This window comes from Drosophila willistoni (genome assembly GCF_018902025.1).
Source record: "Drosophila willistoni isolate 14030-0811.24 chromosome XR unlocalized genomic scaffold, UCI_dwil_1.1 Seg144, whole genome shotgun sequence".
In the NCBI taxonomy this organism is placed as follows: Eukaryota; Metazoa; Arthropoda; class Insecta; order Diptera; family Drosophilidae; genus Drosophila; species Drosophila willistoni.
The window spans coordinates 6770980-6798173 of NW_025814057.1; the positions used below are offsets into that span (position 1 = coordinate 6770980).

At 36.7% G+C, this 27194-nt stretch overlaps 1 protein-coding gene across 4 annotated transcripts in view; it reads left to right on the plus strand.

The window, feature by feature from the left end:
• Positions 1-2643: 2643 nt before the first annotated feature.
• The window catches only part of LOC6639251 (protein bric-a-brac 1), an 87449-nt gene continuing 62898 nt past the window's right edge, over positions 2644-27194 (plus strand). For all 4 annotated transcript variants that reach the window (XM_023181699.2, XM_023181701.2, XM_023181700.2 and 1 more), the window contains exon 1: positions 2644-4970. In XM_023181699.2, coding sequence (XP_023037467.1) covers positions 3276-4970 — 1695 coding nt within the window. In that variant the 5' untranslated portion in view covers positions 2644-3275. The remainder of the gene's footprint in view (positions 4971-27194) is intronic.

The window sequence follows — 27194 nt, forward strand, 5'->3', positions numbered from 1 at the left end:
TTTGGGGGGTCTTAACACCCACCGAAATGTCAATATTTCGAATAATTTTGAACTTTGAATCTTCAAAGTGGTCGTACAATTTCGATAAATTTTCTTGCCTACATCGATAATTATTACCATAACTCAGCCGTCAAACTGGATTTTTTGATCGGATTCTCCCCGATAACACTTTTTAGAACATTTCATAAAACAATTTTAAATATTCTCTAGATTAACAACTAAATTATAAAAGGTTATCCTAGATCTGTTAAGAATTGGTAGTATTATTACCAAAATTATAGCCATTTGTGACCATTGAAGAAAGCAAAGTATTGATTTGCTTTGCTTTAAGACCTGCTACATTCACCTATGATATTCATCTTGATAAACAATTATCTAATAATCTATATAATTGAATTAATTTGCAGTACATTGCAACTTTAGCTTTTTTTGGAAACATTTCAAGTTCATGATGCTTGAACATGAATTTAGAGATATTCGTTGAGATTCACGATAATAGATTAAATGACTATATATGCATACGAATATTATATATACATGGATATGTATTTGTGAGGATTTTTTGATCGCTTTCGCTGCACATGTTGATTATGCGCTTCCCTGCTGCCCCTCCCGTTAAATTGACGTCGTATTTGCATCGTCTTGCCTGCATTTTCAGCTGATGGCCAGCTGATGTTCATTATAATTTATCCCATCAGCCGCCATTTGCCAGTCACGAAAAAATTATGCATAATTTATGACTGGTTGAGCTCAGTTGAAGACTAGCTTGCTCTCTCGCTCGCTCATTCGTTCGCTTGCGCTCTCGCTGCCTCTCCCTCCCACCCTCTGGGGCTAGTGGCACTACCATCTCTAGCCATCTCACTCGCTCGCTAAAAATTGTTGATTTGTTTTTGCAATTTAGTTTTTCGGTTTTGTTGTATTTCTTTAGTTTATGCACATTCGTATTAAAAAATGCGCAAGGCAAAAACAATAAACTCAAATCGTGATGGACTTGCACTATGGATGGATGATGGAGAGGGGCGGGGGTAAGAACGATGGGAGGGACACAGACACACATAGACGAACGGACGGACGGACAAACGAGTGTGGGCAGTGCTACCGTTCCCCTCTTTTACCCCCGCACACACTCCTCCCCCCGCACAAGAGCGAGAAGAAAAATTTCGCACAAAAAAAAAAAAACAATTGCAGGTGCAATTGCCGTCTACTCAAAGGCATCATCTGTAGGAAACCCAAAGAGAGTAAGAGCACAAGCCCCCAAGAGTTCGAGTTCGAGTCGTGTCTCTTAAAACCAAAAGAGCACACGAAGGCCCGAAGATTGCGGCGAATTGAGAGACCCCCCATAGAAAAAGGGGAGCGGCGAGACAAGTTTTTCGCCTAAGCATTTGTTTACAATGCACATACGATGATGTCGACGCCGTCGTCGTCGTCAGCGATGAACAGCGCTGCCCCAACGTTGAGAGAGCCGAAGGTTCGAGAGAGTTTCACTTGTGTGTGAGTATGTAGGGGGGATAGTGTGTAGTGTAGGGTTGGATGCCAGCGAAAGAGAAAGAAAGCGAGATAGAGAGTAAGCAAGAGAGAGAGACATGGAGATGGCGACAAAGCAGGTGAGGGGAAAGGGCTACCAGCAAACGGAACTAATTAATGAACAATCTTTTTGTCGACTTTTTCTTGCTAGCAGAGAGTGTGTGTGTGTAAGAGAGAGAGAGTGCGCTTTATATGAATGAGAGGGTGTTAGTTAAGTTGGGGCCATAACCAGCACCAGGCCGGCCTATTGATGAGCATTTAGGCATTCGATGAATGAAAAGGGAAATACAAATGACCAAGCATTATGCGTTAACGAGGCTTCTTGCCATACATTTTTCAATGATCGTTAAACAAAAAATTTGTAATTAATTGTTACAACCGCTAACTTTTCTTTGTCTAAAGTTTATTTGGGGAAAATTGCATTCAAATATCAGTAGAGCAGAGCAGAGCCACCTGAACCTTCTACTACTCCTCCTCCTCCCATTCTCTCTCCTGCATTGCTCTTAACGCCAAAAAACAAGAATGAAAAAAAAAAACATTTTTTGTTTTTGGGCTTAGGCCTAACTACTCTACGCGCTCTCCCACGCAGTCGACGCCAACCGTTTTGGCCATTGCCATAGCCAACTTCCGTTTCCTCACGCACTCACACATGGACAGGAACGAAGAGTCTCTGACTCCGTGTCGGTTGGGTGCCTTGCACTTGCATCTCTCGACGCTTACCTCAACTACATGTGTCCACATATATTTTCGGGGGTTGTCAGCCGAGTTGAGTGCGAGGTGCTACATGTGTGTGGGAGAGCGCGTCGTCGTTGGCGTCGTTGTTGATGTCGTCGTCGTAGTCGTCGACGTCGTTTGTTGTTTCGTTTTTCCGAGCAAAGGAATTTGCCGGTGTTTTTGGCGCCTGCTGCTGCTGCTGCTATTGCTATTGCTGCTGCTCTCCGCATAATTTTTGAAGGCAGCGCGCGCCATAGCAGCGACGGCGACTAATCAACGCACGCGTCGTCGTCGTCGTTGTAGTCGTCGTTGCTGTTGACGTTGCCATCTCCTTTGCCTTGAAAGTGCAAACTGCAATTGAAACAGCGACGCTGGCAGAGAACGTTGCGCGAACTATTTGCGACTTCGTCGCGGCCTCAGCGAATTCGCATTCGCAACTCGAGAGTTTTTCAGGGGGAGTATGGTGGGGTAGGGTATACTCCCCTCCCCCATCTCCATACAATAATAACAGGCAGCAACAGACAAGAGTAGAGTTGTGTGTGGATGGCTGGCTGGCTGGGCTGGCTGGCTGGCTGGTTGTGCCTGTGCCCCGTTTGGCTTCAGTTTTCCACAATGCCGTCGTCGTCGTCATCATCATCGTAGTCGTAGTCGTCGTGTGTGTTGTGTGCCCCGTTGCCGTTGCCGCTTGTATTAAGTTTGTTTTGAGTTTTTCCGTATCAAAATGTGCAAAACGATTTCAGTCTAATTCAGACGCTCGTGCTGAGAAGACTTTTGGCCCTGTTTTGTTGGCCAATATACAAACCGTACGTAACGCAACGAGGACGAGACGAACTACTGATTGGTGTACTGAGTGTGCTGCAAGTTACGAGCAAATGCAACTCTACGAATACGTAGTGCGCGTAACGTAACTCACACATACATACATACTATACTACACACATACGTATGTACTTATCAACTTGCACACACACGTACACACGCATACTATAATGAAATAGAAACGCGCGTCGCGATAAACGATAACGATAGCAAGCAATATGGCAACCCTGGAGTCAACATCACAACGCAACGATCGCAGCGAAACGGAAACGGGCAACGAAACGAATGTAGAGCAGGCCCAATCAGCTCAAAGGCAACGCAGTGGTGGAGGTGGCAGTAATGGCGGTGGTGGTGGTGGTGGCATCACTCCCACTAAAAGTCAACCCGATTCACCATCAAACAAGACAGAGGATCAAAAATCTGAAAGTACCCCTGAACAGCGTAGATCACCGGGGGGAGTGCGGGGAGCTGATGGAGCCGGTTCTTCGCCTGTGGCTTCACCACCGGCACGCAGTTCATCAGCTGCCTCACCCAATTCAAATTCGGCGCAGCAATTTTGCTTGCGCTGGAACAATTATCAGACGAATCTAACCACAATCTTTGATCAGCTTTTGCAAAATGAATGCTTTGTGGATGTAACTCTGGCCTGCGATGGCCGTTCACTGAAGGCTCACAAAATGGTCCTGTCCGCATGTTCGCCGTATTTTCAAACGCTACTGGCCGAAACACCCTGCCAACATCCCATTGTGATCATGCGCGATGTGAATTGGTGTGATCTGAAGGCCATTGTAGAGTTTATGTATCGCGGTGAGATCAACGTGAGCCAAGATCAAATTGGTCCACTTCTAAGGATAGCAGAGATGCTCAAAGTTCGAGGATTGGCGGATGTTACGCACATGGAGGCGGCCGCCACTGCCGCAGCGGCAGCAGCTGCAGCAGCAGCGGTTGCCACGGCTTCCGCTTCCTCGACGACGTCTGAGCAACAGCAGGTTTCATCACCCAAAGAGACACAGCGCGAGGCTGCCGAGCGAGAGGCGGCTGAAGAGTTGTTGGCATTCATGCAGCCGGAAAAGAAATTACGTTTGGGCGCTACCGATTGGGGAGACTATGGTGGCGGAGGGGAGTTACGTCTCTCCCCCCTCGAACGGCCACAAGTTGCACGCAATGTGAGGAAACGTCGTTGGCCATCGGCCGATACCCCCATGCCCATATTCAATCCGCCCTCGAGTAGTCCATTGAGCAGTCTCATTGCGGCCGAGCGTTTGGAGCAAGAGCAAAAAGAGCGCGAACGTCAGCGTGATTGTTCGCTAATGACGCCGCCACCGAAACCCAGTGGAGCAACGACACCGCGTCGACTTACCGAGATACATGGCCTAGATATGCCATCACCTGCGACGACACCAGCTCCGGCGATCGGCCTTGGACGATCGGCCAGGACTTTGGCTCCTAGTCCACAACAGCAGCATCAGCAACAACAACAGCAGCAACAACAACAACAACAACAGCAGCAGCAACAACAACAACAGCTTCAGCATTCCCTGCACTCACATTCGCATTCGCTCCATCATCCACCGCCACCCCCTCCACACCCGTCATCACATCCACCGCCCCATCATTCTCAATTAGGCCACTCATCGCCGGCATCAAGTCAATCTGGAGCTTCCGCAGCGGTTCATCAGGCTGCCTCATCGGCGGCTAGTTCGCCAGCCGGTGGCGATGGTCGCTTCCCCCTGGGACCAGCAGCTGCTATGGCTGCTGCGGCCATGGAGCTTAGTGCATTGGGCCCGCCTACAGAGCCACGCCTACCACCGCCACCGCCGCACCATCAAGGAGGATCGACAGCGTCGTCTTCATTAGCCGATGATATGGAGATCAAGCCCGGCATAGCTGAAATGATACGTGAAGAAGAGCGGGTAAGTTCCAACAGAAAATCATTTCAAAGAGCGATCAGAAAAACTCTCTTAAAAGAGTGTTCCACAGAAAGATATTCATTAAGAGAGAGAGAAAGAGGGAGAGTAAGTGAGAGAAAGAGAGTGTGTGATCACTCTGCCACTGCGACGCTGGCATCGCTGCTTGCATCTCTGCTTGGCCAGAATTTACCTCGTCTCGGGTTTTTTGTTTTGATTCATATTTCGCGCGATCGGCTTCGGCTTTTGCTTTAGCTTCTGTTGCTGCTGCTGCTACTGACTGCTTTCTGCCGGCGGCATTTCGCTTGCTCACCTCGCCTGCCGTTGTGACGTCATAAATTGCGGCCTGGGCTTTCTGATGATTGACAGCATTCACGTGCTACACGTCGTAGTCGCAGTCGTCGTCGTCGACGTTGTTGTTGTTGTCGTTGTTTTTGTTGCCATTGCCGTTGACCATGTCCGCTTTTATGGAGTTCTCTCTGCGTTCCACATTCATTTTCGTCTTGTCATAGGTTCCGTTCTGGGCGTAAAATCAGCCAAGGGAAACACATTCATTCTCAATTGTCTTTCGGCATTCTTGTGGTTTTGTGGTGGTTCCCCTTGGATGTTTTGAATGGTGACCTCTATGATACGAAATACATTTTCAAATTGTATTGGAAATTGAGGTTTATTGAACCCATAAAGTTTTTTTCGAATCTGCCTTTGAATATAAATCTATATTTTGAAATATATATAATTTATTACTTTGTATGTATATAGCGCTCTTTAAAAGATCTTTGAGTATTTTTTGTATTTTTATTAACTTTATAGTTGGATATGTATCGCTTGATCTTTTATATCTTATATTTTGTTGGACTATATAATTTATAATGGCAAAATATCACTTAATCTAATTTTAAACCAAAATACATATTTGAATATTAAACCCTGAAAAATGACAACACATGGAATAATTACATCCGATAATATATATATACGATTTTTCTATATACAACCAAATACGTTGAATTGTCTGTTTTGAAAAATTTCTCATTTTAATGTCGACAGATCGTTTTACTGAAACATTTCAAGTAGTTGTAATACGTTTTTGACTCTTAATTTTAGATTGATATTGAATTAAAGTTTTAAAATTTCACATTCTAGTTATTCCAAAGAACTATATCAAAGTGAATTTGCAATAAAAAGTCAAAAATATTGTTATAAATTTCAAATTCAATTTGACAAAAATTCTTTGTTGTAATTATCGAAAAACTCAAAAATACTTCAATTTAAATTTTTAATAAACGTTTTTCTTAGTTTGTTTGTTGATTTTGGCTTAAATTAAAAACTTCAATCCAATTTTTCCAACATTGTATGAAAGTATCAACTGTCTATCAAATTTAGACTATCAAATTTCGTTAATATTTGATTATTTTTTTTTGACTTGCCATTGAAATCACAACGATTTAACTGTCTAACCAATCAACCGGTTCTTCGTTTCAATGTCTTGTTGAAAGAGTCTTTTTCACTCACTTAAAGATCCTCAACTGCAACGAAACGAAACGAAATGCATATGTTCATATGTATGTATATATACATATACATACATATATATCGTATATACCAAGATCTTAACATCCAAGAGACTACATCAACCGCACCGCAGAATTCGCACTTTAATAAAGAATTTTATTTATTTATCTAATAGACATCGATGTCTCATACACACCAACTCTGGCTTCAACTCCCAAGAAACTCCATTGGGTTAAGATGATTGTGGCGTGGCATTGGGAAAGGGAAGGGGTGGTTGTCATATTTGTGTTTGTCTGGATTTTGTCAGGGCCTCAACCGACGATCGTTGTATGGCCAAAAGAAATGTTCCTGTCGATTGTCCAGTGGTTGTCCATTCTGTCCATTTGTGTTTATTGTCGCATTTGAGTGCATTAATCAAATAACCAAATGCATGATGCCAGAGAGGGTGAAGGGTGGAGGGAGGGGAATTGTGATCTTACATTAGCGTGCTCATGTGTTCAATTCATTTTGAAGACATTTGTTTCTCACTCACATTTCATATTTCTTATTCATTCATTCATCCCATTTAGTCTTTTCTTTTTTTCTCTTTGGTTTTGTTTCGTTTTCGTTTCTTGAAGGTTTCTTTTCTTCTCTTCTCGTTTGCTCGTTAGCGTGTCTTTTCAATAAATATTTTGTTTTTATGGTTTTTTAAATATTTTTCCTTTAACTGACCCAAGCCCCGCGTCGTTTGCTTTGCTTTTTATGTGCTTAGAAATTCTTTGGAAAATGCATCCCATACTCATCGGCATCGGCATAGGCGAGGGTGGGGGTGGGGGTGAGCAAAAGGGGCATTGAGCATCTGTATCTGCATCTTGGCATTTGTTGTTTGTTTGCCTTGGTATTAGTAGTTGGATGTGTGCATGCATCATTCTCCCAGTGTGTGTGTGTGTGTGTGTGTGTTGGCCATGTTTATGCTTTCCTGCTGTTTGCCTTTCCGATTGTGTGTGTGTGTGTGTGTTCCTTCTCCTCCTCCTTCCTCTATCTCTGTCTCCCCCGCCTTTTATTCACACATTTCATTTCATTTATTAAAAATTGAAGGCGATCGTTTCTCCATATATAAAAATCAAATATTGACAGCAGCCGCCGCGTCGAGCAGCATCCGCGCAAAAGAATCAATTCTCATCGAAATGCATTCCCAGCTAATTGAATACCCTTTAAATGAAGGGCTAAAAGCAGAGCCTCATACTTTACACTTCTTTTCATTTAGAGTCAATAACTTGTGTCCGCCAGAGGTCGCCAACTGTTGCTTTATCAGCAATACGTTTTAGAGGGTAATCTAAAGTCGTTCTTCTATCATGTGTGTGTCGTGTTTTTTTTTTTTTAATATTTATAATGCTTTTTTTTCATTTATTTTATTTTGATTTTTGTTTTTTTTTCTTTCTTTTTTTTTAAGCAGATAAAGCCGATAAGTGTCAGTTCTGTTCTTTGGTCTCTTGGCCTCAGAGTTCTCCTCTCCTTTTCTCTCATTTCGGTTTCTGGTGATTAATTGCACTTTTATTTGTCTGCTGCGTTTTGCCTTTTGTTCAATATAATTTTGTTGATTCCTTTACGATATTTTTGTACCCTCTCTTCTTTTTGTTTAATATTTTATTGTCCAGGCCTCATTAGAGGACTGGTTCAATGAACTTTTACTCCAGAGAGAGAGAGAGAGAGCGAGTCACTGGGAGAGAATAAAGTCCAAACAAAAAAATTAAGTACCTACCATTTGTATAAATTATATTTATATCCAGAAACCACTTTCAATTTTTTTGTGTTTTCTGGTGTAAGGAGGAATAAAAAATAAGAAACTTTGCATCGGTCCCTCAATTATCAAAAAGAGAAAAAAACTCCTACACCTCTTCCCCCCTCTCTCTCGCTCTTTCTATCTCCATCCCACTCTTCTCACACCCGTAATTAGTATGTGTCGCTTACCCAACAAATATAACAACAACAAAAAAAGGGATGGGGAGAAGAAAAAAAATAAAAAGGGAAAATCGAAATCCTGTAGACAAATTACCGCATCTCGATAGGAGGGCACACAACACAAGAAGCCAGACACAAAAAAAAAGAAATAAAATAAAAGGTGAAGCAGGAATATAAGAACAGCCAAACGTGCCACATTCAAACTACTTCAACACGAGAACAAAAAAAAAAAAACACACACACACAAACCAACAACAATCTTTGCTAAAAAATAAAACCTTCAAATCTAAGAGTCGCCAGAAAAATTCATTATCCTGCTTCGTCCTTACCTGAAAACATTATAATTAGAGAACAAGAGCAAAAAATCATAATTATAATCAAGAGGAGATTATGAAATATTGATCCTCTTTATAAATTCATTCAAATTTTCTTTAGTCTTTAGGTTTAAAAATTGATCCAATTCAAAAACTCTAAAATCGAAACCATTTTGAGTGATTATTGAAAAAGAGAAAAACCCTAAAAATACCTTTTATTATTGGGATGTTTTTCTGAATTGGTTTGTGGCATCTTTAAATGCATAATATTTTCTTAATCTAAATGTTAAGACGTCAATCTTGTAACAAACTAAGTGAAATTATAAAATTTTAACCAAAACAAAGACATACTAATTTAATTTATAATTATTTAAACCAAAAACTTCTTTTTTGCAAAAAAAAAAAGTATAACTTACTAATATTTAAAATTGGAAATTTACGATTCTGAAACCTTCAACCAAAATATGGTAAATTATGGAACAACTTATTTTTCAAGTTATAAGAATCTTTTCAAAACACAAATACTCTTTTTACTCGATTATAAAACGAAAATATTTAGATTAAACGCAATGATTTTTTACTGTTAATATATGTGCTAATTGCTGTAGTTTAAGCTTAACTATAACTAGGCTAAACTAACAAAAAGAATTTTTTGATTTAGGTCTTGAATTTTGGCGGAAAACTTTTGGTCATTTTGAGGGAGGAATGTTGATTTTGAATATTGAAATTTTGTCAGTCTTTGAGGTAAAATATATCACTTGGAGATTGAAATTGAGATGGAAAATCATTCTTTTCAATATGTTAAGTATCATATTTAAGTATCATATTTAAGTATCATATTTACATAGAATGTTGTCTAATACTTACATAGAATGTTTTTTAATACTTACGTAGAATGTTTTTTAATTCTTACATAGAATGTTTTTTAATTCTTAGGCTAAATATGATAATGAAAATAATATATCCTGTTCCTAGGTTTTTGTCTAGCTAATAAAATTAGCTAATAGTTTTAGTTCTTCTTCGTTGCCATAGGAAATATTAGTCTATTCAGTTAATTCTAAATGATTCATGTGTAACTTACTTAAGGGAACAATCAATTGCTTGAGACTTTTATGCTCAGTGATAGAATCATTATAGCCTCGATGTCTCTACTTAAGGGAGAGAGGGTATGTGTGTGGCAAGAGGTGAAGACACACAACAAAAAAAAAAGAACCGAAAAGGGCAACAATCATATACATATAGGAGCAGAGTCAACCTTCGAAGGAGGTGGCTAAGGTGAGAGGTGAGGAGGTTGTGGAGAGCATGAGATGAGCAAAATGTGTGGCGTGCATAAAAATTGAAAAAGATGCAACTCGCAAAAAAACAAGGAATCTCGCACGCTGCATTTGAAGTATGTGTGAGTGTGTGTACATGTGTGTGTAGGTGAACCAAAAAGGAAAGGAAGCCAACAAGCCACTTAACCCAATCGACAAAAGTCATTACACTCATCACTCGTCTCTCTCTCTCTCCGGCAAAAACGCCCCGAGATTCCATTGCCGTCACCGCTATAGCCACTGACTTTGACTCCGACTTCGCCTCCAACACCGATGCCAACACCGAGACCGACACCGACTCCGATTCTGACTCGTAGGAGCTCTCTGAAGATGCTTCCGCTGTACGCGATGTGTCTTGTGTCTTGCGTCTTGTGTCTTGTTGTCTGATCTTTGCTTCAGGGATAAATTGGCCTCAAGTGCCGACTGACTCTCTCTTTCTGTCTCCCACTCTCACACTCTCTCTCTCTCTCTCTACTGACTTTGGAGAATAAAATAATATAAATAATACAATTTATTATGAGGCCGCCGCCGAAGTAGCAGCAGCAGCATGTGTTCCCATCTAAAAGAGCACACACATTAGTGTATCTGCAACTGTGCAGCTGTTGCATCTGCTGGATACATTTTCCAGTTCAGTTTCCTTTTCTTTTTTTGTTTTTAAGTAAATAAATAAAATAAAAATGAAGAAATATATTTTCAGTACTGAGAGAATAAACAGAAAAAGAAAAATGGAAAGAAAAAAACAAAAATCCCCAACGGCGAACAGCAAAAATAAATTGTATAATCCGCTTTGATGTATCGCCTTCTGTTTTATATTATTGAGGCATATTTTATATATACACACACACACACACACACTCATTTGTAGTGTATATGTATTCACATATGGCATTTGAAGTACTCTAGCAGTTACATACAATATCATCTGAATCAGATATAAAGAAACAGATCTTTTGCTTCATTTAGTTTATCTTTTGCTTTTCTTCATTTCATTTCATTTCATTTTTTTTTCTTGTTTTTTTTAATTAAAAACAAAAATGTGTAATAAAATTTGTATGGATAGCTCTCCCTCTCTCTCTATCTCTCTATGTGTGTGTGTGTGTGTGTTTATTTTAATGTTTATAAATTTCAAATACTTTTGGCGGAAAATTTTCATTTTCATTTTAATTTTCATTTTTAATGGCTAAGCGCTAAATAAATTTGTATACGATGTGGAAATGGCAACGGCAGCTGCAGAAGCCAACTTGAAAACGTTGATTAATCTATAAAAATAAATTTGTATCTATATCCCCTCTCCACCCCCCACACCGCACTCCTTGCCATCATCATGAATACTCCTCTCCGTCCATTATATATCTCCTTCTCCATCAACATCTCGATCTCTCCTTCTCCTATCCGCTCTTTCTTTTTGTATCTTATACTCTTGGTATTGGATGCGCGCGGCCTCTTCGGCATTTTCTAATCGGATTTAGTTGGCCAGGCTTCATTTATTTTATTTATTTTTATGCTTGTAATGCGGCATAAATAATTTATGCAGATAAATAACCCAAAACCAAATGAAACCAAACCAAACCAAACCAAAAAGGCCACCTCACCAAGGGGCGCCCCCGGGTTCATGCCGGGAGTCTAGGCGATGTCGAGCCGAAGTAGTCATAAAGCAAAACAACAAACTGACAGGAAGACTTGATGCTGCAAGGGGGGGAGGAGGAAGGGTGGGGGCTAAACAGTGGAGAGACGAAGCGAGGGGGACCAACTTAGAAGGGTTTACAGCAACAACAATAAAAAATATCCTTCTAAAAATATTTATTTATTTATTTTTCAAGAGATCTACCCACACACACACACACACACAGAAAGAGGAAGAGAGAGAGAGAGACACAGCTACATTTATTTGTAACTTTGTATAAATTTATTATATTGCATTAGTTGTAAGTCAGAGTCGCAGTCTGTCCCGCGACCAACTCCCCTGCCCCTCCTCCCGCCACAACCTCAAGTCAACTCTCATGCCAAGAATCTGTTTTCTTTCTTGTCTTTGGGTTTCGGTTTTCTGATGTGTGCGTGGGCCCTTACGGGGGGTACAAAAGGTGCGTAAAATACAACAAAAACAAAAACTTATTATAAATTACTGTATAAAATATAACAAAGTATTGCCAAAGCCAGAGTTGGAGAAGGGAACGGGGAAATAACGAAGGCTAAACCTGAGTCTTAAGGAGCGGCCCTAAGGAAAGGAGGGAGAGAGAGAGATACCTGATTGAGTGCATATTGTGGCAGGGGAACGAAGCTGTCGTGGACTGGTCTCTGTTAAAAGGGACAGGGCAAAGGGGCAAGGGTATTGCAGTTGGGATTAGTTTCCATGTGTGTGTGGAGAGAATGAAGCTGTTGCTGATAGAAATGGAAGTGGAAGTGAATCAGCAGCAAGGCTTAAAAATGTTGGCAAAGTAAGTCGCGAAAAAGCTTTGCTCAGAGTGTGGGTGGAAAGCGAAGGGAAGGGGGAGAACCAGCAGGAGCCAGATAGCAGTTGAAATGGTATGAATGATGGCAAATGTATATCAAATTAGTGAATGATGCAGTAAGTGGCTTTTGGGTCGAAGGAGTTGACTTATGTATGTTTGCCATGGAAATGGAATGGCATTTTAATATGAGGTGGCATTTCAACTGATATCTCTTTCCACAAGAGAATAGATGAATCAATCATGACTTTTCACAAGAAATAGATGAATCGTACATTAGTTTTTTTCTTTTTTTTACACTGTGTAACTATATTTAGTTTGGACTTTCTTATAGATAAATCGAACAATATCAATTAATATTGAATAAAAACATTTCTTTCTTGATTAGAAATGCAAATGAAATTCCTTTTAATTAAAGAACTTTCTCTTACTTTACTCTTTTATGTAAAAATATAGATTTTAATGGATAAAACTTTTTGAGAATATATTTATTAATATTCCATGTTTATCCTAACAATCTAATATCTAATTACTGTTTCTATATTGAAAATAAATATTAAATTGCTTTCTTCTTTTAGGTTTGATTTAATTTCAATAGATATAATTATAATTTTATGATTATGCAACATATTTAAGATACGAAATGTTAAGGGTATGCAAAAATCGAATGATTATATGAATAATATGAATAGCCTAATTTATAATTAAATTAGATGTTCTTCATAACCGAAAAGACTGGCAACAATCCTCTCCAATTTGCATTGAAAATGATTAGTTCCGAGCTTGAAAAGATGCGAATTTCAACTGTTTTCATATTTCCCATTTTTTCCATACTTTTCCTAAATAACCACATATATCGACTATTGGCAAACTCGTAATATATCTGGATTATTCATATAGGAAAGCTAGGTTTGTTCATATTTTATTCAAAAGTATTCATTCCACTGAACATTTGATGATACTCATATTGAAATTATAAAATTAAATATTAAATTGCAATATTGAAAAGATTTTTCTTTACATTGGGCCAAGTTTGTTAAGTTGCGTTTGCCTTTTTATTCCTGTCTATAACATTTTATCGACATTTAAGCCCAAAGTTAATCCATTCACTTGACAAAAGTGTGAACTTTCATTTAGTGGGGAATTCCCCTTTCTCCACTTCCCTGCTCTTCTCTCCACTGCCTTTCTTTCTGTGGTGTCTTGGCTTGCAAACTCTCCAAAGTGAAAAACTCTTCAAGCTTGACAATCTCAACTGCCGCCTTTTTATTATGAATACAAAGAACAAATCTTATGAAGGAAAAGAAGTGAGTGAGTGAGAGAGGGAGGGAGTGAGAGGGAGAGAGTCACTGCCACCAGCAGGCCGCAGACAGAGGATGAGCTTCAAGATGTCGTTGTTGTTGTTGTTGTTGTTGTTGCCATCGTCTTCATCTTTGTTGCTGTTGCTGTTATTGTTGGAGTGCAACAAACTAAAGACAAATATTTACAATGAGCCAACGATTAATCACACGCACAGGCAACAAAAAAACAAAAAACAAAAAAAAAAAAGAAACGTATTAAATAAATAAATAAATGGCAGTGCCACAGAGCCAAGCATCATCATCATCATCATCATCATCATCATCATCATCATCATCATCATCATCATCGAGGCAGCAAAAGAAGAATGATATCGAGGGAGTTGCGCGAGACAGAGGGTGGCCGGGAGGAGGGGAGTGGAGCTAAAATGATTATATGTATCTTCAAGATACAAGTTTTATGCCTTGGCTTTTGTCTTTGTGCATGTCGTTTTTGTATCTTGGCTCGAACGCAAAATAAATTAATTAAAAATTCAGTCGGGCAAGAGTCAATACAATCCATTGCCAATCCAATTCACTTTTTGTGTTCCCCCTGACTTAATATTTCTTTTTTTTTTGCTCTCTCTGTCTCTCTTTCTATAATTGCATTTATTTAATTATGATTTTTACAAGTCACACACTATTTATTTATTTATTTATTTTTTATACGTTATATCAACAGTTTGCACGTGATTGCCATCAGAAATCAATTAAAAATGCTTTTCGGACTTTCGTCATACATTTTCTTTCTTTTTTTTTGTTTCGTGTGTGTTTTGTTATTGTTTTCTTACGTTTTATTGTTGCAACGATAAGATAGCGGACTGATAACGAACATGAAATGCACAAATTAATGTAAAATAATACCAATAAAAGAAAACGAGAACTTTAAATAGAACAACAGAAAAGAACAGAACAAAAAATTCCTCAAGTCGATTTGATTGATAGAGAAAATAGAAATGATATTGCACACGTTCGCGCTTATCGGTCTGGAATTTCAATGTCTATATAAAATACTTAAATATGCTGCCCATATAGAAAAATAGCAAATGATTAATACAAAGTCAACAGGCAGCAGTAAAGAACACTTTTAGCCGGCAAACCCAAAAAAAAAAAAAGATACTCAGATTTAGATTGAGATACAGATACTTACTTGGACGCTGCTGCTTTGGTTGTTGTTGTTGTTGCTGGGACTGTTCTGTCGTCATGCTCGTGTCAACGCCGTCATCATCGTCATCCTCCTACTCCTCCTTCTCCTCCACCTCCACCACCTCTTTCAACAGCTGTTGGCGACGCGCTTTTGGCTATTGTATGCGTCAGTTGGTTGTGTGTCTGTGTATGTGTGTGCGTGTGTATAAGTTCCGAGTCAGTCGAGGCCAGGCCAGGCCATAACCTGCCGCAATATGAAAAGCTCACAAACAGCAACAGCCAAAAGAAAAGATTCCCGTAACGCCCAAATAAATCGAACAACAAATACTCTAACTTTTACTAGTTAAGTAAAAGTTATTTACCCTTTTAATTGATATAATTAAATCGAATACAATGTAGCAATATTTTCCAAACAAAGTCTAAGTCAGGTTAACTATTTGCTATGCCAATTAGGCTCTCTGTCTCTCTCACTTTCGCTTAATTGTTTGTGTCAGTCTTTATAAATAATTGATTAATATTATTAATACTACATTGTATGCTTATAAATATATCTAAAGCTTGATTTAACTTATTTAAATTGAGCTTCATATATATAATTACATATCAACGATTAAGAATTCAAATGCAATTAATCGAAGTTCAAACAATGTAAGTTATCAACCAGAATTATGAATATATATCTAGCCCATTTAGTATAAAGAAATGGTATTTCCCAATAGAATATTGACAAAAGAGTTTCAAAACCTTTAGAGTATTTTAGAACTAAGAATTCGACAAATTGGAAAACCAGAAAACTTGAAGAAAAGTATGAAAAGTCTCTGCCATTCTCTCTCTCTCTCTCTCTCTCTCTCTGACTGATGTCTTAGTGGATATACCCACTAAACTTGAAGATACTTTTACAAAACAAAACAAAACAAAAAAAAAAAAAAAACTACCCAAAAAGAAAAAAGAAAACACAAGACAAACAAAAATTTGCCATGGCGTCGACTTTGACTTTGATGCGTTTGCCGCACGCTTTTCGTGTATATGGACAGACATTCCGACTGACTGACTGACAGACAGACAGACAGACTCTCTCAGATTCCGTCGATTCATTCGCATGCTCCACTAACAGCAGCAGCGACGACTGTTTGGTGGTGCTGCTGGTGGTGGTGGTGGTGGTGGTGGTGGGGTGAACATATGTATGCTGGTGGAGTGACGAATTTCGCGGTGGGGTGGTGCGGGGCGGTTGGCTTGGGGGCGTATGATGTTTTGGGGGTCTGCGTGTTTAGAGTAAATCGCTTGCTGCGTCGCTTTCATTCAATTAGATACATTTGTATCTTATGACATGTATTTTCACACCTTTTGAGTTTTCTTTAATCGTTGCTGTTGTTGTAGTTGCTATTGTGTATGTCCCCTGCATAGCTGTGTGTGTGTGTGTGTGTTTGTTTGAGTGTATCTGTAAGATACTTTATGCTCGCTCAAGCCACAAATGTTGGCTGCATTGTGCAATAAAAGTAAATACGTTTTGGGATTTTTATAACAATTTGTGTGTGTGTGTTTGTGTGCAAGTGTGTGTTATTTATGAGCCAAGAAAAAGATGAAAAAGAAGCTGCTGCTGCCACCCTCTCTTTTCTCTCTCTCTACCTCTACCTCCCTCACACTCTTTCTCTTCGGTTTGCTGCTATTTCTCTGTCACTCTTTGTGTGTGTACCTCTACGTTGAAATTTTTTATGAGTTCGTAATAAAGTTTCAACATTTTTCATCATTAAAATAAAATATAAAGCCGAAATTATATTTTATCGTCTTTGCATCATTCTTTTTCCTTAAATACAAGACACACACACACACACACGCACACACACAGCAAGAATGAGAAGATACAAAGATACAGATACAAAGTTGAAGTTATGTGTAGCAGCAACGGCAGCAGCAGCAGCGGCAGCGGCAACGTCTCGCAGCCGCCGCGGCAATAATAATGAATATATATGGAGAAAGACAAGAAACCGCACTTTAAATGAAGACCCCGCGACTCACTCACTCACATACACAATAAGACAGAAAGACAGACAGACAGTCAGACAGAGAGACACACAGCTTGCTGCTGCTGCTGCAACAAAGAATAATAATAAATAAAATAAAATAATAATAAGAAATGAATAAAAAAGAAAACGAAATGAAACGAAAAGTATAAGAAGACTAAGGCAAGGCAAGGCCAGGCCAGGACCAAGACCAGGCTGGGGCCAGAAAATATTCTTTAATTTAGACCGCGCCCCTGAGACTTTGACTTGGCGATGGTAACACGGAGTCAGGAATAGTCAGAGAGTGAGAGAAAATAAAAATAAAAACGAGAAAGAATAACAACAACAACAACTACAACAACAGCAAAAAGCGTAATATAAAATAAATATTTCAAGAAACTCAACTTTGTTGTTATTGTTGTTGCTGTTGTTGTTGCTGACTGCTGTTGTTGTAGTAATTTATAATATTCCTTAACGATGTGCAAAGGGCACAAAAAAAACTGAGTCGGCACAGTGGCTTGAAATGATGGCATAACGTGGCGAAAAATGCAACAAACAAATCAACTAAACTTAACGATACTCTAAATCAGATATAGATATGACTGAAGCCTCAGTATATTGATAGCTTTGTTTCTCAATTACTAGAAATATATACTATAGGTTTTATATTTCAATGTATATGACATGATTTGATATGGAATACAAAGATATAGCTAGAAGATATAATAAAGTTAGGAGACATTGAAGAAGAAAAAGATTATTATCTATAGATTTATATAGCAGTAAGAATTTATAGTAATACAAATATCTGAATATTATTTGCATAAATAATATAAAAGAATAATTTTATCATGTATACGAATTTTGAAAAACAATTATGTATAGTTCCCGTAAAATATTTAATACAGAAAGGATTCAATATACAGACTGAGGTCTTCATAACTCATTATTATCGAATTCAAGAAGGTTGTTATCTAGACAGATAAAATCAAAAAGTTTATTCCGCCTTTTTAGGCCAAATTTCATTTAAATACAATCATGTTTAGATGGTAAGCACTATATTAATAACTTCATGGGATGTACGGTCTCTTCCTCCTTCAATCTCGTTCCTACCTTAAAAGGACATCTCAATCATTCCATAGAGGTGAGAGATTTTAATGAGAATTTAAATTAGTTTGACTTTAAGCAAGGTTATTCCCAGAAAATTCTGAAAAATAATACTCATTACCCTAAAAAAAAGGGCCTGTCACGGTAATCTAGTATAAGGAATTCTATTTACATATGTAGGTGCTTTTATATATAAGAGTTTAATAGGTCTCAATAGTTGTATTTCAATTTATACATATATGTATGGATATATAGAATGTATAATAGGCAGTCCAATAAGTGAATTGGAATTGCAACAATCACTACAATGTAATTAACAAATGTTAATTACTATAAACCATTAATCGATCTCATTTTCATTTCATTAATAACATTAACTAAATGCGCAAAATATCAATTGAAAGTCTAATACACACATACACACACACACACACGCACACACAATGGCAACAAATCATGCCCCACTGTGCCACCTCTTAATTCATTTTATTCTTTTTTATTGTTGTATGTTGTTATTTTGTTGTTTTCTTATTATTGTTGTTGTTGTTGCTTAATGCGCAGCTGCTAAGGAAATGATTTTCGAAAATTGAAGTTTATGACGATGAATGGAATAATTTTTTATTATTATTATTTTTTTTCTTTTTCTTTTTTTTTTATATCTGCCCCATACTTATAATATGTATGTATGTTTGTACATGTATTTGTGTGTGTATGTGTGTGTGTTAATACGCCACCATTTATATTAATATAAACAATAATTTTTAACGTTGTAAAACTTAAGTTCTTCTCGGAGTTTCGTTTCTTTTTTTTTATTTGTGAGATGACGGCAATGAACTCTCCCAATAAAGTTGTACAAAAACATTTGGTCTGAATAAAAAGAAAATGTATGTATGTACATATGTACATAAAAGCCGGATATGATGGTATATAATTTTGTATATACACACACATGCATATATATGGATGTACATTCCTACATATAAACTATATAAATCTTTATATATAAAGTAATATAGTTTAAACAAATCAAAGTTACAAGTTTACAAGTTTTATTCTTAATCTACAAACTAAAAGTCATGTACAACTTGCATTGCTAGTTACTTGAATTAAGTGACTCTTTGGGGGGAGACAAATATACAAACTAATTAAAGCATCTAAATTTGTTTTGTTAATTAAGAAAATGCTTTTTGTAGATTTTACTTTTGGGTTAATAGTGTTATAATAAAATTTAGTAATTGTAATTGTAAAATTCATACTCAAATCATTAATATATTCTTAGAAAATATATTTTTTTTAGGTATTTTTATATAATAATTATTACATTCCATCTTTAGAATTTATTCAAACTCGTAGAAAATATATTAATAAATGTATACAATTTCTTTACGTCACTTATTAAATATTTTAAAATATGGATTTCGTTTTGGTTGTTATTTTTATTGCACACGCTATTGACTATTGACTCAAGTGGAACTAACTGAAAATTAATTATCCTATCATTCGAGTATTATGATTCTATAGTAATTTTTTTTTTTTTTTTTTTTTTTTTTTTTTGGTTCTGTTTACTTTATTTAAGATCTATCCAAGGGACAATTATTAAATTTGATCAAACGTTAACATATGGCAAAAATTACAAAATGTGATGATACATACAATTTATAAATAACAATTAATAAATTTGATTAAACGTTGGCATTGGAGGACAATAAGTACGGACTGATTAGGATAATGTCAGTGTGGGTCCTAGGGGCTGCTCAGCTCAGACGGAAAGGTAGGTCCAGTGGATGGTGACGTTTAAGCCTTCTGATGTGTAAGCTATTGTCCAGCAGGTTGATTGCTAGACTGTTCTCATGATTACTCAGCCTCTCAATGTAGCTCTTCGCTCTGCTCTGAATGGTCTCGAGCACCGTCTCCACCATTGAAAATTTTATTCGTTACTAAAAACTTCTACTCCATTTTCCTTGGCCTAAAATAATGAGTACGCGTTGAAAATTAGATAATTTTGAATCACAAAAAACTCAAACATCAAAGTTAACTTTAGTTGATTTATCTAAAATAAAAAGTTTTAGATGCATAGAAAATGCCAAGGGAGCTATAGATTAGAGAGTATAGAAAGTTTGAGAACCTGTAGATGATAGTTTGTTTTTTTAGAAATGCTGAAATTCTAATTGAACTTTCAGTGAATACTATCAATAAATTAGCTTAAAACTAATAGGTACAATAATGAAATAGAAAAGTATTCAACTTTATAGCCTGCTTGATGTCAATATTTCTTACTAATTTGTAAGATTTTTGATCATGGCTAAACCTCAGTTTTGGTAAACTTCGAAAAGGGCGAAATCTAGACAAACATTAAAGTTTCTAGCAAATATAAATGAGTAACGATTGTTTTACATGATCATTGAATGAATAAAGTGAATACTTTCTATCGGTTTTAGCACTTTGCCAAAAACAATTTTAGAATAATTGTTGCAAATTTTTTTGCTTTAGACAATTCTCATTATCAGGCCGCAGCATGACGTTAACTTCGACGTCGACGTTGGCTTTGCTGCACGATTAATCAAATCAAATCAAACGAAATCGAATCAAAAGACGATTCATACACACACACACATATACACACTCTTGCAGAATGTCAAGTATCTCTGTGTGTGTGTGTGTGTCGCCCTCTCTCTAGCCCCCTCTTTCTAGTTAAGTACTCACATATTATATGTAAGTATGTATTTCTGCCTCCCAGGCCTCCGATACTCCTCCAGGTTCCCTATACATATACATATGTATATGTATATATGTATACCAAGAGTATGACAAAGCATTTTTAAGCCATTTGATTGACTGACGTTAAAATATTCACGTGCAATGCGCATAGCAGTGATTTTAATCGCAAGCTTGCCCCAATGCATTTTTCTACTCTTCAGCAAAATATGAAAACGAAAAAGAAAAAAAAAAAAATGAGAAAAAATAATAATTATTAAAAAACCATATGAACACGAGCTTAACATCAAAACGAGTGCAGTGCAGAGGGACAGATGGCGATGCCGATGACGACGATGATGATGATGATGATGATGATGTTGATGATGTTGTCGGAGGCCCTGCCTTTGGGCTGGCTTTCTTGTATCTGTATCTTTGACTATGCTCTGGGGCCTCCTTCTCGCTATGTGTGTGTGTGTGTGTGTGTACCTATATTGTGGGGGATTAATGAATTTGATATAATGACATTTTAGATTGCATCTGCATAACATTTAATTGTGTTTGCTTGTCAGACACAAGTTGCAATGCGCTCCACCTCCAACCGACCCCAAACTCCCAACCCCTCAACCCCCACCACGACTCCCCTTTTTCGCTTGAACTTCCTCATTGGCGCTGCATTGCGCTAACACGCATTTTGTGCCTTGTCATTTAGAAAAATGAACAAGAACTCGAACAAATTTATAGAAATGTGGGTGCAAGGCGTCTGTATGCATATATATGTATATACACTATATGTCTATCGATTTTGTGGCCAAAAGTTCGCTCACACCCAGAATGGAGAATGAATAAACGAACAAGCCAGGCGAATAATGATCGGTCTCATTAAAGTTTAATCTATGCAACAAATGGACAATCATTTTTTTTTCTTTCCCTCTCTCTCTCCCTCTCTTTCTCTCTCTCTCTCTGACTTTTTTTATTTAGAGCATTTTTGTTAAATTAAAAATTGTTGTCCGCAGGCAGTTGTTGTGGCAGTTGCAGTTGCAGTTGGTTAGTTGTTGTTTGCCTAATTTGCCCAATTAACTTAATAGGCATTTATTATTTAGCAATAAAATATGCAAAGCAACTGCAAAAAACCAAAACGCACACTCGCACACTCACACACACACACACACACTTGACTAACTGTACCTGTGGCCACAAACTAACAGCAAGGAAAATAAATTTAGAAGAAAAAAAACGCAACAAGACAACAACAACAACAAAACAGTTGGCATAATAACTTTTGCAAATGACAGCAAACAAAGGCAAAGAACAAAAAACTACTACAAAAATAATAAAAGAACTGAGAAACGAACTTGAGATGCACTTGAAACAAAAACCCATACTATATCTTCTATATGTGCTTAATGGATTCCTTATGATCTATCCAACATATAAATTCGAAAATTAATCTAAGATTATTATGTTTTTAAAGTCGTCATTCTAACTTGTTAGTTAGGTTTAAATAAAACAAAAAAACAATTTAGGAAAACACTTTTAACACTAATTTCTATATTACTTTAAAGCAAATACTTTAAAACTTTCTTTCTAAAACTCGAATTGAGTATTGAATCGTAAAATAATACTTTGACAATTCTTTAATATAACTTAGTTTTATATAAACTCCAGAAAGGCACTTTATAATAAAGATATAGTCATAGAATCATGATTATATTATGTATGTCGTTTAATAGAACTAAACTTTTAAGAAGCAAATCTTTAAAAAAGAAAAATAGTTTTAAGTAGATCAAATTAAATCTATTGGTTTTGGAGTTTCAATCAAGCAATCTATAAAAATTCTACTATAGAGCTTAAGTGATCATTGCAAGTTTCTGGCAAACTAAGTGTTAATGTGTATAATACCCTACTTTTCTTTCTTGGCCAAAATGCGACAAAATTGGCAACGACTTTGGGCCAGAGTTTCGTTTCACTGCCCCTGTTGCCGTTTGCCATTCGCCGATGCTGCCGTTGCCGCTGCCACCACCAACACCGCTTTCGATTCAAGACCGACCGAAAACATAATTTACTTCTGGGGTCTGCATATAAACAATGCAATAAAATAAAAAAAATAAAGAACCAAATGCGAGCCGAAAGGCAAGGCGAGCCCAGGCAGCAAAGAGGGCAGCAAATAAAATATATGGCATTGGAATAAAATATTTGTAACAATAATAACGCAGACGGCGTCATTGGAAAAGAAAAACAGTATCCTTAAATGTGAGAGAGTCGACTTGTAGATACCCAGTCATAATGATATTATAAGGCCGGAATGTCTAGCTTGTTCTTTGCTTTAAGATTTTCTATTCGAAAAGATATGTAGTGAATAAAGTTGAATGAGTTAAAGGTAGGACTAGAGTTGGATGAAGATGTAACCATCAAACTAAACAACTGAACAAGTGAGCAACTGAACAAAAGAACAAGTGAGCAACTAAACAAAAGAACAAGTGAACATATTGATCAAAATGAATACATAATGCTTACTCAATACTATTTCTGCAAAAGTTTGCTAGGATTTCTAGATTAAAAGTTTCTAGGATCTATTAATGAATTTTATTACAGATTATAATGAATCCTTTTCAAATAAATCCAATGGCGGATGTAGATCATATGTCGTCTCTCTGATGCATGCATAAGTATACTTCGTTTTACAGGGTAGAAACTAAAAAAGGAAAAAAACGAACTCGTTGCAAGACGCAGTCGTTGTTGGTTTCTTAGAGTTAGAGTTGCACACACAAACACACACACACACACACACACATACACACAGAGAGAGGGGCACATATATACACAAATTGGTCTCAGAAGTCATTGGAGTTGAAGTTCTGCCGGCAGAGGCGGCGGCAACACTACTCAGTTATTAGGGGCAATCAAAATGAGCAGGAATTCAGAAATTATTATCCATACGCCGCTGCCATCCGCAGCAGCCAAATGGAAGTCAGGACAAGACGACGACGACTACGACGATTCCAATGTTGGTCTGCACGTTTCGATTTTGTGCGATTTGTTTTGTGGATAAAATAAAATAACAAAAAACCGACAAAAACAAAAAAAGAAAAAAAAGTTTCGAAATGTATCTGTATCTGTATCTCTGCTCTGCAAAAGTTTTCTACCTTATTTTATACAAACAAAACTACGTGGCCCAATAAATTTATTGACGAGCAAAGAAAGGGGCAGCTGAAAGGGGGTTAAAGGGGCACAGAGCATTGGCCAAAGGGGGGTGGCGGAGTAAAGAAAGGGTGGCATAGGAGCTGTTGGAGAGTTGCTTCAGTTTCAGCTTCAGAATTTTTTTTTCCCCCATTTAATATTTCTAGTTTTTATGTTGTTTCGTTTCGTTTTCGTTTGCGTTTCGGTTACGGTATATGTGTATAAGTATGTGTGTGTGTGTGTGTGTGTGTGTGTATGGTTTTTTTTCTATATTTTTCATAAATTATTACCTATGAGCAATTGGTTTTTCTTCTACTTGATGTTGTTGTTGTTGCTTATTTTAAATATGTATTCCGCATTTTTATTGCATTTGAAATTTTTATTTATGCGCTTTAGCAAATAAATTACGCATACGCAGCTAAAAAAAAAAAAATAAAAATAAAAAAATACTTGAACGTGAAATACTTTGAGACTTTACTTTGTACTCAGAAGTACTAGTTGCTAGAGGAGTGCTCAGCTAGGCATCGGGGAGGGGGCAAAGGGGGGCACGAATGAATTTCTCGAAAATAGTTTGCGCATAATTTTCAAGAGCATTAAATTTTATGACTTATACTTTATACTTATATTTTATTTATTATGTTTTTGCAATGCAAAAATTATGAGCTCAATTTATTGATCAGGGAGGGAACGTTTCAACCCCCCTCATCCTCATGCCCCCAAAAGCCATAATACTAAAACAGCAATTTATATGTAGATAGTTGATTGAGAAATTCTTTTCGAATATATATGTATATATAAACAAATTGTATCGGTACATTTAAACACATTATATATACAAACCATTCTATGCGTGATTCATTTTGGACAATCCTCAAAGAAAATTGAAATTTCTTCTGAGTTCAGCTTTTTTGTTGCGTTTGATTAACATACTTGAAATTCAAATTCATGGAAATTTTTCCATTGACAATATAGATATTTCAAATATCGCTACCTTAATACCCTGTATACGTTTATGATAACTAATTATTATTAGGCATTTATTTTATGGGGTAAAATTTTTAAATTGTGGCCCAACATTCGTTCAATGGTTTCAAGGGCAAAGTCAATTGCGTTTCGCATACTAATGACTGAAAAAATAATGAAATTTTACAACTTTTGAAGAATGTTTTCAAAGGAAAAAGTGTGAATGACTTGAAAAGCTTTCATGTTGATATTTAAATGAAATTCTTAATACGCTTACAAGTAAATTCTAAAGTCATCTGATTATTTGACGCTGGATGAAGAAATAAAAGAATAGATAAACTAAATGAAAAAACTAGATTTAGTCGTAGATTGCGGAAAATAAATGTGCATATATTAGTAGCTGAAAATTGTTAAGTAAATTAAGTAAATTGTCCTGTATATTTTATTGATTTCCAAGGCTTTAGCGCACTTAGCGGTCTTTAGACCTCAAGTGGTCTATTTGGCCCAAATCGATACGATGTCTTTAACCTATTAATGGCTTAAAAAACAACACACAAAACTTAATCTTTCACGATTTTATATATATTGCTTTATGTCTTTCGTCGAATTATTTGTATTCAGAATTCTATAATACTTATTCCTTAAAAGTCAATCGACATGCAGTGAACTCCATGATATATAATAACATCTGCTCATATATGTATGTAGTGTCTGGTGAATAATGATTGAAGAGCAGACAATTGATTACGACTAACTACATATAACAAAAATTTATCAATTTAAAATCTTATAGAATTAATCTTCTGCTGTGTAGAAACAATTAAGTTTGACAAATAAATAGTTTTCTTTAGCCTCTGTGTAAATCTTGATCCATTTTTTTTCCCAATCCCATTTCTGGATTGGCAACTTAACGAATTGACTATCAAAATATGTAAGTGTTAAGATTAATTTTGCAACTCAAGTTGAGTAGTTATGATATTTGAGAATAAAAATTAATGCTAACATGAGGAAAATTGTGTAAAACTTGAACCTCATTGATATACCCATTCAAAATACTTGATTATTTTGACTGGGTAGATTAAAGTAGTTAAAATTTTCCATTCACTTTAGCTAAATAAACAGCTAACAGAAAGCGTTAAAATAAATACATAGAAATAAATAAGAAGTTAAAAAAAAACACACACACACATACACGCATACGGGTAAATATTGTAAATGGCACAAACCCCCCCTAACATTAGACTCTAAGCCCCTTCGCCTCTGTCTTTCCTTCAACACACGCAAGCACACTCTTCTCCCCCCCCCATGTGATTGTCTCTATATCTATCTAACTCTCTCGACTTAAACTATTTGCTATTTGTCTAGCGACTTGATTAAATATTTAAATGCTATAGTCTTTTTATTTTTTGTTTTCTTTTTTTTGTTGTTTTTGGTTTTTTTAAGTATTGAAAAATTACTTTAAAGTGTTTTTAAAGAGGCGTTACGTTCAACCGATGCCTCAATGTGTTTCATATTGACATCTTCTCTGTTGAGTTGCTCACTCACTCTCTCTCTATCTCTCTTTCTCTCTCTCACTCTCCCTCTCGTGTCTCTATGGCACTCACGTTCGACCCATTAATAAAATGGCAAAAGTTACGAATTTCAAATTATTGTATTATAACGCAAAACATTTATTATCATTATTATTACCAACTATTACTACGACTACTACCTACTACCAGTTCGGGGTCAGACTTGGCAAAAGCTAAACTCAAATTCAAACGGAGACTCAGACGTAAAGGCAAATATTTAGATATCTTCAATATACTAAACAGGCAGAAGGGTCAGGGGTTGGGCAGAGGAGGAAATAACAACAAAACTGTGCAAGATAATTATTATTTATATTTATAACGAAATGCATAAAGTTTTATTGCCTTGCCATCCCATCCCCATCCCCATCCCGTTTCATTTCTACGTCCTTTCGTCCCTGCCCCCCTGCCCTTCCATGGCACAACAAAGTCGTTGACAAAACGGCACATAAAACGAAATTACAAATATACATTCAAACCAATAAAAGCGATAAGCAATAAGATAGAAATATGTATACTTATATATATAAGTATATATAAATATATATACATAAGTATATACACATCTCCATTGTGGGAATATCAATAGAACTAAAACAAAGCAAAAAAAAAAAAATTATGGCGTAATATATTAGAAACATTTTATGAGTGGCATTATACGATTTGTTGTTGTTTTTTTTTTTTAATACTATAAATGAATAAACCCATTGT